We start from the raw sequence: 11,592 nt of genomic DNA on the forward strand, positions 1-11,592 counted from the left end.
ATTATTAATAAAATTGGAGAAAATACGTAAAAATAATTATGTGGGATTTAGTTTTGTGTAAAAAAGGGTTTTTATTTTTAATTTTGGGGTGGGTTGGGTAGTAAAGCGATGTGGACGTGTGGTGAGTTTTGGTTTAAAACGTGATTAATCAAGGGTTGGGATTGTATTTGGTTTTTTGTTTGACTTGCCCAAGAGGAGTGTGGATTGGGTTTGTTTGGAGTGTGGTACTAGGTTTTAAAGTTTAAATCAAGTTACTAGGTTGAATAGGCTCTCAATAAAAATGGAGCTTGCAAAGAGAAGAATCACATCAATTAATGTGGGATGTGGTCTATGTAACTCCGAGTTAGAAGATGAAGATCATCTTTGTCATCGTTGCTCGGTGGCACGTATAATCTGGGAGGAAATTCTAAGGTGGTGCCGAATCATCTCATTTCATATTGTTTCGATCAAACATCTATTGGGCGTACATGCACACCTATGCGGTTCAACTAGGTGGAAAAAGGGGGTGAACTTCATCATATTGGTATCGCTATGGTGCTTGTGGAGTGCTCGTAACAATGCAGTTTTTAAAAGGTGTCGTATCAACTCTAACCAAATCATCCGGAAGATCAAAGTTCTGAGATTTCAGTGGATAAAGGCAAGATTGAAGCACAAAGATATGTTTTGGGACGACTGGACTGGTCTCAATTTTGGTTAAGATAGAGGTATTGAAGTTCTTGTAATTGAAGGATTGTATTGGGATGTAATCATATAATATTTACATGTCTGAACTAGGGATGGCAACGGGTCGGGTATGATCCGGGTTTAAGTAATCCCGAACCCAACGGGTCCCCGTTTACTTACTAACCGTCGGGTAACGGGTTTCCCCACGGGTAATCGGGGATCCGTTAACTTATTTATTTACATATATATATATATATACACTATATCTATACGTGTAGCCAATACGTTAACTTTCGTAATAATTGTTACAATATTTGATTCATTAGAATTAATGTTACAAGAATTATTTGTGTTTGCGAAAATGTTAGTGACACTGCTGACGAGGCAGTAGCCATATACCGGCACTTTCATTCAATCTAGTTAATACTTTCCAAAAGTATAAATATTTGTTATCAACTCTTCAATGATCAATTAGCAATTCATATATTTATATACCTATTGAAAATAAAAATATCAATATTATTATTATTATTATAATGTAATAAATAAGGATCGGGTATACGGGTTCGGGTCGGGTTTCGGGTATACGGGCCGGTATGCGGGTTTCAATCTAAAACCGTCCCCGGACCCGGACCCGCGAAAAATATTAAAATCATCCCCATACCCGGCCCAAGACCCACATATCCGGACCCGGACCGACCCAAAAATGTCGGGTTTCGAATTTCCTAATCAGGTACGGGTTTTTTTGTCATCTCTAGTCTGAACGCTTTGTTAAACATGTCATTTGTTGGCCTTTCAAAAAAAAAAAAAGTCACTTCAAATAATGCGTTAAAATGCACTTATTGTAATAACGTGTATTGTTATAGTTTTCTTTTGTTAGCTTACTTAAAGTGAATTCTCATTCATTTAATTCAACGATAAAAGAATGTGTTAACCTAAATAAATATATTTCTTTTGTCAACTCGCTATTCATTTTTCGCATATTCTTATTTGAAGAATATCAAATAGCATAACCAAATAATCTTAAAAGATATGATACAAAATTAAATAAAAATGGGCCAAATCCAAATTAGACTTATAAAATGGGTATAATCCAAATTAACCAAGAAAAAAAAATTCTTTTCAAACATTTAAGTTTACTAAAAAGTTTGTTATATAAAACTTATATATATTTAGAAATTATATTCCTTACAAGTTTATGTGAAGATTTCTCTACATTAACCTCCTTTCTTAAGGAAAAAAAACCCAGCCCATAACTAAAAATGTGTTAGACTTATCCTAATCCACTTTCAATAAATTGCATTTTGCCTCCATAATGACTTTAAGAATTTTAACCTCTTTTAACTTATTAATTTATGATAATAATTCAATTTTTGGCCAACTAATCTTTTGTTTTTTCATTTACCATGAACTATCATACATTCATATTACCACTTAGTGCAAACATATGTTTGACAAAGTTATACCTATTATGAAAAATTTATGTTTTTTATGTTTTCTCAATTAAAAGTTAGATAAGTTATTGGACACCTACTCAAATGGTGTGTTATATATCCTCTATTGGGGTTAAATGTTGGTTTGAATCTCCTTGAAGTAAAACTTGATAAATTTAGATATAAATGGTCTTTAGGAATTTGCTACTTAAAAAAGAAAAGACGGGATTAAATTGAGGATTTATTATGCGAGAAGATCATTAGCGCAAACTCAATTCAAACAAATATGCTACTCAATTATTGTTTAGTATCATTTTAGATATGATAATAATTATTTTATGTCACAGCACAAATCAATAAAATTAGTAAAAACCCCAAATTAAAAATTATGCCTTTATAATATCTATGTAAAAACTAAAGATGTATAAAAATCCACAACTTTTACAATCTCCTTCTCTTAAAGAGGAGATTGACCGCTTAGGTCACAAAAAATTACGTGTCAACCAATAAATTATGTTAGAGCCTTTTTGCTGATCATCTGCTGATGAAATTGGTGTGTATTTGTTAGTGTTTATACTGTGTGTATGTATGTAATGTACATTATACGTTGTATGTATGTAATGTGTATTTGGTGTGTAAATTTTTTTTGCAGAAACAATCAGACTTGCAGGTTCTCTAAAAGTGGTGTATGTGTGTCTATAGGGAAGAGGGAAGGTTTGATGATTTGATTAGAGGCAGGTTAATACAGTAATGTGGTTTACAAGTGCATTTAATTTTTAAACCCTTCCCCAGCCACCTGTTACCACTGTTTCATCTTAAACTATATTAAAAAAATGTAAATGATCAGATGTTTGTGTTGAAAGTTGAAGACAGGAGGGAACTTTCCATTTAATGCCTGATTAAAGTACAATGTAAGCGTTGTTTTGCCTAATCAATCGTCCTTTCTCTTTTATTTTTTTTTCAAATTTCTCCTCTAATGTGAGATAGATATAGAGAGAGAATAGTTAGGCAAATTAGTTTAACACGAGTATTTATCTCTTATATCACTGTCATTCTCAATAATCCTTTCAAAAACTTTTATTTTTCTTTTCCCTTTTACTATTTTACTATGGCTAACGAAACTACTAATTTTCCGAATGAAGTTGATGAATCCAAAGATTTCTGGGACGTTAAAGTTCGTGTCATAAGGAAATGGTCGCAAAGATGGAGAATTGATCTGATCGTCATTGACGAGAATGTATTTTTCTAAACCCTTTTAATTTTGTATTCAACCCTAAAGATGTATTTTTCTAAACCATATTATAATTGTATTCAACCCTATTCTTTTCAGGGTAACAAGATGCAAGTTCTTCTGAAGGGAAAGCTCATGCCTACACTTGATCCCATACTTCAGAAAGATGCTATTCTTCTTTTTAAGAAATTAGGAGTTGGTGCACAAGATGACAAGTTTCCTGTTGTGGATCTACCCAGGAAACTGATCTTTTACAAAGTTACTGAAGTTCTACCTTCTTTTGGTTGGAGAGGACACCCTTATGGTTTTCAGTTCAAAAATCTTGAAGAGATAAGTCCGCAATTGATGCAGCAAGTGTTGACAGTTGGTTAGAATTCACTTAATCTCTTTTTTTTGGTTTTTTTGTTTTTATTAGATACCCATATAAATTTTGACCCCCTGTTTTTTAAAAATTATTAGATGTCATTGGAAGCATATCTTGGTGTGGAAATATGGACATATACAGGTCTAATACAGGGAAGGAAACTAAGAGGCTTAACTTGGACCTTCAGAATTTGAAGTTAGTTTTTTTTTATAAGATTCATGTTACTATATGTTCATGTTAATTCATGCTGACAATATATTAGAGCCTTTCAAACTTTTTTCAGTATTTAATGTCTGATTTTTGTAATTGAATGAGATCTGTATCTGTTGCTTTCAATGAAACATGTATGTGAGTCCCTCGATAGCTATAGATCGCTCTCGAGATCGTCTATGATTATGTCGTGAGTGCGGAATCCTCACGAGATAACTAGTTTGATTAGTAAACTGGTATATCGCTAATTATCAAGTAAATAATCAGCCGTATTACACTATCTTCGTTTCTATAAGATATAGAACGAACTTAGGTGTCTGGTGTACTTGTATGTCGAACGTGATATCATATTTTAGGGTATTCGTTCGTATATATATGTTTCAGGTCGAACGGGGCTTGCTGGGCTTTGTTCTTACGAACTTAGCTGCCCAGCCCATGTAACGAAGTTAATCTTCGTTTGTACCAAACGAAGTTTATCTTCGTTTGCCTCTAACGAAGATATACCTTATCTTCATTAGATACAAGACTTAGTTATATTCCTAAGTATTTCATCTTAAGGAATCCTAACACATATTATGTTTGTACTTGTATATCACACAACAAACATCATACATAACACACATATATAACACCAAAACATGTAATCGATCATTACCAAAACATAAAGTCCATAACCTATCAATTACATATATAGATACGACATAAATTAACATAATGTCTCAATCTAAACGACATATCAAATCTAAGTTGCTGTTGTCACATCAACATGCATCAACAATGTATAGAATCTTAAAGATATTTAATGAGATGCAAATGCTATATTCAATGACATGATATCTGATTGTATGACTGTTGTTATATGATTAAATGATTGTTGCTATTCAATGAACTGATAATAATATTTCAATGATAATATTACAATGATTGGTGTTATTCAATGAAGTCATGCAGTAACACATATAACTAAATTTTTATGGTCTTCTAAAGTTTTACCATATAACTTTGATTAGTGCTACTGTTGTCAAATGCACTCTTTGGGGTGACTATGTTGTTCAAGCCTCCAACTATGTTGCTAACCATGCTCGTAATATGGAGCATGTTATTATGATTCTTCAACATTGCAAGATTAAGATATGGACTGGTAAAATTTGTTTTATTCATAATTTCAATATACAAATTCAATAATTTTTTAATCCAATACTTATACCATATTGTTCTTTATTTTTAGATTTTATTACTATTCAAAATGACATGTTTGGTACACGTATTTTCCTTGATGATGACAATGATGACATTAACCAATTTAGAAGAAGGTGATTACTCTTCATAAATTTATCTATTTTGTTTATATTATAGTCTATCTTTAACCAGTTTCCCTACTTTAACTAAATCTCCTTTTTAGTTTAATACTCAGGAATGGTGGTAATGGTAATTCTAAAAGTTTGTTGACTACCCAGACAAATTATCCGATGCGTAATGAGTTTATTGTCAATGGTAACCGAAAATCTGTGGAAGAGGTCAGAGAAATCGAACTTGTGCCTGGTATAAATTATGATCCAAAGGTAATATACTACTTTTTCATATATTTACTTCTTAAAGTATATTTATTATGTCATAATAGATACATTATTTCATGTTCTAAACAACCAATATATGTAGGTGCCACTTAAGGTAGAGTGTGTTGTTTTGTGTACCATTAAGCTGGGGGGACAAGAACCTGGTTTTATATTGCTTCTCGTACATGTAAGAAGAAGGTCAAGACTAAAGTTGAATATATGAAAGATGTTGAGAACATAACTCCAGAACTTGAGAATGCTCCTCTTGAAAGTTTGTGGTGTCCCAAATGTTTGAAACAAGCGCTTTCTGTCATCCCAAAGTAAGTTTTTTGTTTTCCCCCGGATAAGAATTAATTACACATTCAAACTTTATTCAACATCAAGACAATTTATCTTTAATGTATCAGGTTCCGAGTCCAATTTCGTGTGCAAGAACCAACTGGTTCTATTTCATTCCTTATGTTTGACTTAGATGTGTGTCGTCTTTTAGGCCTATCAGCAACCAATATTCGTGATAGGCAACTTAAATCTGTGGATGAAAACAGTTTTCCTCATGAGTTTGATAGTCTTTTAGAAAGGCAATTGGCTTTCAAGATTGTTGTTACTGACTATAATATCCGTCAGAAGTACTATGTTTACACTGTGAATAAATTCTGTGAGGATCCGGAAATCATTGCTGAGATGCTTGGTGAAGAGGATGATGTGAATTAGGTATACATTTCACCTTTATTCTTAGTGTAAACATTTGTAATTTTACCTTAACAGTCAGTCTTATACCTATTATATATGACAAATACTATTCCCTTAATTGCAAGATTACTCCCGAACCTGAAAATGTTGAGCCCAATTGTGTGAAGCTATCAGAGTCTTCACAAGGTGGAGTTGATTCTAAGGTATTTACTTTAACTTATTAGTAGTAGCTTTCAATTTATTTCTGTTTTTATGAGGTTAATGCCGACTTTAAATTAGTTATTTTGTGATCTCTTTCAAGGATGTTGCATCTGTTACTGGAGAATGTTTGGTGGTCGACGTTGAGAAGGATTCTGCTACCAGTCCAGTCGCGAAACGTCCCATTAAGGCTGTTATTGACTCCATTGTTGCTGAAGAGCCGTCTTCCAACAAGAGGCTCCGCAAGAAACTTGAACCATATGATGTTTAATTTGCTACTTCTGTCTTTTGAAACTCTTTTATGGTTGTGTTGTCCCCTGTTATGTTTCCTGTAATGACTTTTATGTTGGTATGTATTTTGAACCTTGGTACTGGTATAACGCATGCTGTGTATTTTGAACCAATGTAATAGTTGTAGTACCACCTCTTTTGAATCATATTTGTTGCCAGGAATTCATCTTTTTAGCTAATCCTTTCCAATAATTTACCTAAGTGATAGTTTGTTCTTCATAAATAATGATTGAATTTTCTAAATAACTTAGCACAACCACAAAATAATGATCAAAACAAACAAATTTTTCTTGATCTCCCAGAATTAAAAACTTAATTTTAGGGAAACAACCAACATTCAAAATTTGTTAGGCTTAAACTAATGATGGAATTTTGTAAATAACTTAGAACATCCACAAAATCGGATTCAAAAGATACAAATTTTACTGAGACACCAAAAATTTAAAAATTAATAGGAAGGAAACCACCAACATTCAAAATTGTTTAGGTTTAAACTAATGATGGAATTTTGTAAATAACTTACAACATCCTCCTAAAATTGAATAGTAATCCTTTTAGTTTGAAATTTTATCCCAAAAAAATTGAATAGTAACCCTTTTAGTTTGAAATTTTTGTTTTGTCATATCTTCTCCTACACACAAATTTTTGTTTTGCAAAGCAGTTGGTTATCTCGATTTGTTCATTACCTTCACTTGCAATCCCAATTGGCCCGAAATATATAGATGTTTGGTTGACAAAGATCTGTCTCCTACAGATAGGCCTGATATTATATCAAGGATATTCAAGATTAAGTTGGATCATCTTATTCATGAGTTGAAAAATGATTGCTTATTTGGTCCAATAGAAGCAGGTAATTCATGAAAAACTCAAATTAGTTTTTTATTACCGAAATCATTACAAATTTGTAGAATTATAGTATACAATTTGCTAATATACAAGTCTGATTTTTTATGTAGTTATTTATACCGTAGAGTTTTAGAAACGCTGCCTTCCTCATGCTCATTTGTGTTTGTTTTTGAAAGCTGGACACAAGTTCCCCATCGTCACTGATATCGACAGTGTAATAAGTGTTGAGATACCAGACAAAGAAGAAGATCCAGAGTTATATGAACTTGTCAAACTGTTCATGATGCATGGTCCTTGTGGAGCTGATAACCCAAACTGTCCATGTATGGTAAAAAACAAATGTACGAAGAACTTTCTTAAAAAATTCGAAGACGAAAGCTCAATTGACCCAGAAGGATATCCTATATATAGACGTCGTAACATAGGTAATGTAGTTGAGAAGGATGGTAAACAACTTGACAATCGTTCAGTTGTACCCTACAACGCTACACTACTTCGAAAGTATCAGTGCCATATGAATGTTGAATGGTGCAACCAAACTGGTTTTATCAAATATTTGTTCAAATACATCAACAAAGGACCTGATAGAGTAACAGCTTCTGTTTATCAAACAAATATTAAAGACTCTGCTACTCGACCGAAAAAACCAGAAGACGAGGTAAAAAATTACCTTGATTGTAGGTATGTTCAAACTTAATTAACACTTCATTGTTAAATACGAGTAATTAGTTCTTTTTAACTTCTCACTTTCATTTACACATTGTATAGATATGTATCTGCTTGTGAAGCGGCTTGGAGAATTTTTGCATTTGACATACATTATAGGCATCCACTTGTTCAAGTGTTACCATTTCATGATGAAGATGGCAAACGATTGTATACGATGATAGTGATAATCTTTGTGACGTTGTTTCTAATCCAACTGTTAAGCGTTCAATGTTTATACAGTGGATGGCAACAAACGCAAGAGACAAATTTGCTCGAACTTTGAAATATGTAGACTTTCCAAAGCATTATGTTTGGTTACGTGATAAGAGAATTTGGAAAAGAAGGGACTACTCTTATACTTCCATTGGAAGAATAACTTATGTTCCAATTGCGCTTGGTGATATCTACTACCTCAGAATTTTATTGAATCATATTAGGGGCCCTAAATGTTTCAAGGATCTGAAAAAAGTGAATGGAAAAGATTGTAAAACATACAAAGAAGCTTGCCAAGAGATGGGACTATTAGATGATGATAAAAAATATGTTTCTGCCATTCAGGAAGCTAGCGCATGGGCATCTGAATCATACTTGAGGAATTTCTTGGTGATGTTATTGGTTTCAAACTCAGTAACACGTCCCGATTTTTTGTGGAATCAAACTAAGGACCTCTTATCTGCCGACATTTTATTCAATCAAAGAAGATTATTAAATTGTCCAGGTTAGTCTATTGTGATTATATTATATGTAAAGGCATCTACAATTGATTTTATATATAATTTTGTCGTTATAATTCGTAGTATTTTATGTTATTTAAATTCTTCATTAGGTTTGGTTCTTCCAGAAGCAGAATTACAACTGATATGCCTTGCTGAAATTGAACAATTACTACTTAGTAATGGTAGCACACTTAAGAATTTTCCAGAAATGCCTTATCCATCAGCTAATTATGTTTCATCATCAAACAATCGGTTGATCCGTATTGAATTGTTATATGATAAAGCAGCTTTAAGAACTGAGCATGAAGTTTGTTTGTAGAGCTTAACTTCCGAACAACAACAAATATATCAAACAGTCATCGAAGCTGTTGCAGAGAAGGATGGTGGTGTTTTCTTTGTATATGGTTATGGTGGTACCGGAAAGACCTTCCTTTGGAAAACAATAACAGTTGCCTTACGCTCAAGAGGTGAAATTGTTCTCAATGTGGCATCCAGTGGAATTGCTTCGCTTTTGTTAAGTGGTGGGAGAACTGCACATTCAAGATTTTTTATTCCAATCAATGTTAACGAGAACTCCGTTTGCTCAATTGAACCCAATAGTGAGCTTGCAGATTTAATAAACAAAACCACATTGATCATCTGGGATGAAGCACCCATGATACACAAACATTGTTTTGAGGCTTTGGATAGAACCATGAGAGACATCTTGCGGTCAACTCAACCGAACAGTGAACACCAAGTCTTTGGTGGCAAAGTGATCCTTTTTGGCGGTGACTTTAGACAAATTCTACCAGTCATACCTCATGGTTCAAGAAGTAATATTGTTAATGCCTCCTTGAACTCTTCTTATATTTGGCAACATTGTAAGGTTCTTAAACTAACTGTCAATATGAGGTTAAGAATCGGTGGTGACCAGACAAATGTACAAGAAATTACAGAATTTGCAGACTGGATCTTGCAACTTGGAGAGGGTTTACTGGGAGATTCAAACGATGGTGAAGTCGATATTCAAATTCCAGATAATTTACTCATACTTGATTCAGTCAATCCTCTTTCAAGTTTAATCGAATTCACATATCCAGATATACATAACAGTTTGAATGATCCACTCTATTTCCAACAAAGAGCAATTCTCGCGCCAACTCATGACGTAGTGAATGAAATAAATGAAAGGCTTTTGGAGATGATGCCAGGTAGTCCGATCGAATATCTTAGCTCTGATAGCTTAGCTGAATGTGTGGACACCACAGATGCTGATCAAGCTTTGTATTCAAGTGATGTTCTAAACAATCTAAGAATGTCGGGATTACCTAATCATAAATTGGTGGTCAAAGTTGGAGTTCCAGTAATGTTACTAAGGAATATAGACCAGCCAAATGGTTTGTGCAATGGTACACGTCTTCAAGTAATCAAACTTGGAAAGCATGTGATTGAAGCAAAAATTATAACAGGAACAAACATTGACCATCACACATTAATCTCAAGATTGAAGATGACTCCTTCCGATAAAAGAATTCCAGACAAGATTACTCGGAAGCAGTTTCATTTGTCGGTATGTTTTGCCATGACTATAAACAAAAGTCAAGGACAATCACTTGATCGTGTAGGTTTGTACTTACCGCGTCCGGTTTTTAGTCATGGCCAACTATATATGGCAGTGTCAAGAGTGAAAACCAAGAAAGGATTGAAAATTCTCATAACAGATGAAGACAAGAAAGTTACGAACAATACCACAAATGTTGTGTACAAGGAAGTTCTTCAAAATTTGTAACTACAACATTTTTCAAATTTGCTCTTATGTTTAATATGTCTCATGATTGGAATCACATCTTTTTATTTGTGCTTAGTGTTTACATTACTTTTCAAAGTTTATTCAATTGTTTGCAAGTCAATCTATTTTATTCCTTAATAAGATGGATGAAGTCAACATAATATGTTGCTGTAAAATTGAACATAACAAGCAACATCATAATATCCATTACACATGAAACATAGAAATTCAACAACAAACATAGATTAACACAATAGAGTAATAACAGTTAACATAAATAAAATAAAGCTTTTCCTCCAACTTCCGATTCGAGCTCGCTGAATGTGAACCTGATTGAATCTCCCACCAAATAACCAGTGCATTGTATAAACAAACTCCAGTTAAACCTAATTTTGATAGTTGAGAACATGCCACGTTTACCAACAAACTTCTTTACTTTTAGTTTACCTTTGAACTTAATATGACAAAAATGCAAATCCACTCCATTATATTCATACAATCGATGCTTACGTACAAAATATGCTGGCACAGCCTGCATATATGGTTTTTAGCAAATATAAGTCACAAGTCATAAATATTAAAACAAAATATTAGTCAAAATGCAGATTGTTTATTCTACATACCAGTTCTTTATGAGTCCCACCATAATCACGAAATTTGTGCAAGAAATACGGTAGTTGAATCTTATGATGATTGTGTTTTGGTACCTTACATTTATGCCAAATTTTGGAATCATTCAACTGATCATCATTCAATACCTCTTTCCACTCTTTTTTAGTTTCACAATTCAACAAACTCAATTCCTTCTTAATTCGCACATCACAAACCAACCCAACTCCAATATTTTTTGTATTGAAGACGTCAAGCATGTATTTCTGTTGCCCAAAAGCAGTTCACATCAAGGTGTATCCCTTC

General features: G+C 33.2%; 2 protein-coding genes across 2 annotated transcripts; both read left to right on the forward strand.

The window, feature by feature from the left end:
* The first annotated feature begins 3,204 nt into the window (after nucleotides 1-3,204).
* Nucleotides 3,205-6,616, forward strand: LOC122595639 (replication protein A 70 kDa DNA-binding subunit A-like). Its single transcript, XM_043768083.1, has 10 exons — nucleotides 3,205-3,333; nucleotides 3,427-3,694; nucleotides 3,787-3,886; nucleotides 4,912-5,042; nucleotides 5,130-5,214; nucleotides 5,316-5,463; nucleotides 5,653-5,777; nucleotides 5,865-6,159; nucleotides 6,273-6,350; nucleotides 6,449-6,616. The coding sequence occupies exons 1-10, from the start codon at nucleotides 3,205-3,207 to the stop codon at nucleotides 6,614-6,616; spliced, it is 1,527 nt and encodes a 508-aa protein (XP_043624018.1).
* Nucleotides 6,617-6,646: 30 nt separating this feature from the next.
* On the forward strand, nucleotides 6,647-10,677 carry LOC122595729. The gene is made up of 7 exons (XM_043768195.1): nucleotides 6,647-6,719; nucleotides 7,391-7,486; nucleotides 7,659-8,163; nucleotides 8,251-8,323; nucleotides 8,431-8,908; nucleotides 9,017-9,138; nucleotides 9,226-10,677. The coding sequence occupies exons 1-7, from the start codon at nucleotides 6,647-6,649 to the stop codon at nucleotides 10,675-10,677; spliced, it is 2,799 nt and encodes a 932-aa protein (XP_043624130.1).
* The last annotated feature ends 915 nt before the right edge of the window (nucleotides 10,678-11,592 follow it).

This window comes from Erigeron canadensis, chromosome 1 (assembly GCF_010389155.1).
Source record: "Erigeron canadensis isolate Cc75 chromosome 1, C_canadensis_v1, whole genome shotgun sequence".
NCBI lineage: Eukaryota > Viridiplantae > Streptophyta > Magnoliopsida > Asterales > Asteraceae > Erigeron > Erigeron canadensis.

Excerpts from the sequence above, each read along its gene's own strand:
- LOC122595639 (XM_043768083.1), top strand. The coding sequence starts at position 3,205 with ATGGCTAACGAAACTACTAATTTTCCGAATGAAGTTGATGAATCCAAA. Across the intron at positions 3,695-3,786 it reads GCAGCAAGTGTTGACAGTTG|ATGTCATTGGAAGCATATCT; the intron begins GTTAGAATTCAC and ends AAAAATTATTAG. Across the intron at positions 3,887-4,911 it reads TTGGACCTTCAGAATTTGAA|TGCTACTGTTGTCAAATGCA; the intron begins GTTAGTTTTTTT and ends AACTTTGATTAG.
- LOC122595729 (XM_043768195.1), top strand. The coding sequence starts at position 6,647 with ATGGTTGTGTTGTCCCCTGTTATGTTTCCTGTAATGACTTTTATGTTG. Across the intron at positions 8,909-9,016 it reads AAGATTATTAAATTGTCCAG|GTTTGGTTCTTCCAGAAGCA; the intron begins GTTAGTCTATTG and ends ATTCTTCATTAG. Across the intron at positions 9,139-9,225 it reads CTTATCCATCAGCTAATTAT|AGCTTAACTTCCGAACAACA; the intron begins GTTTCATCATCA and ends GTTTGTTTGTAG.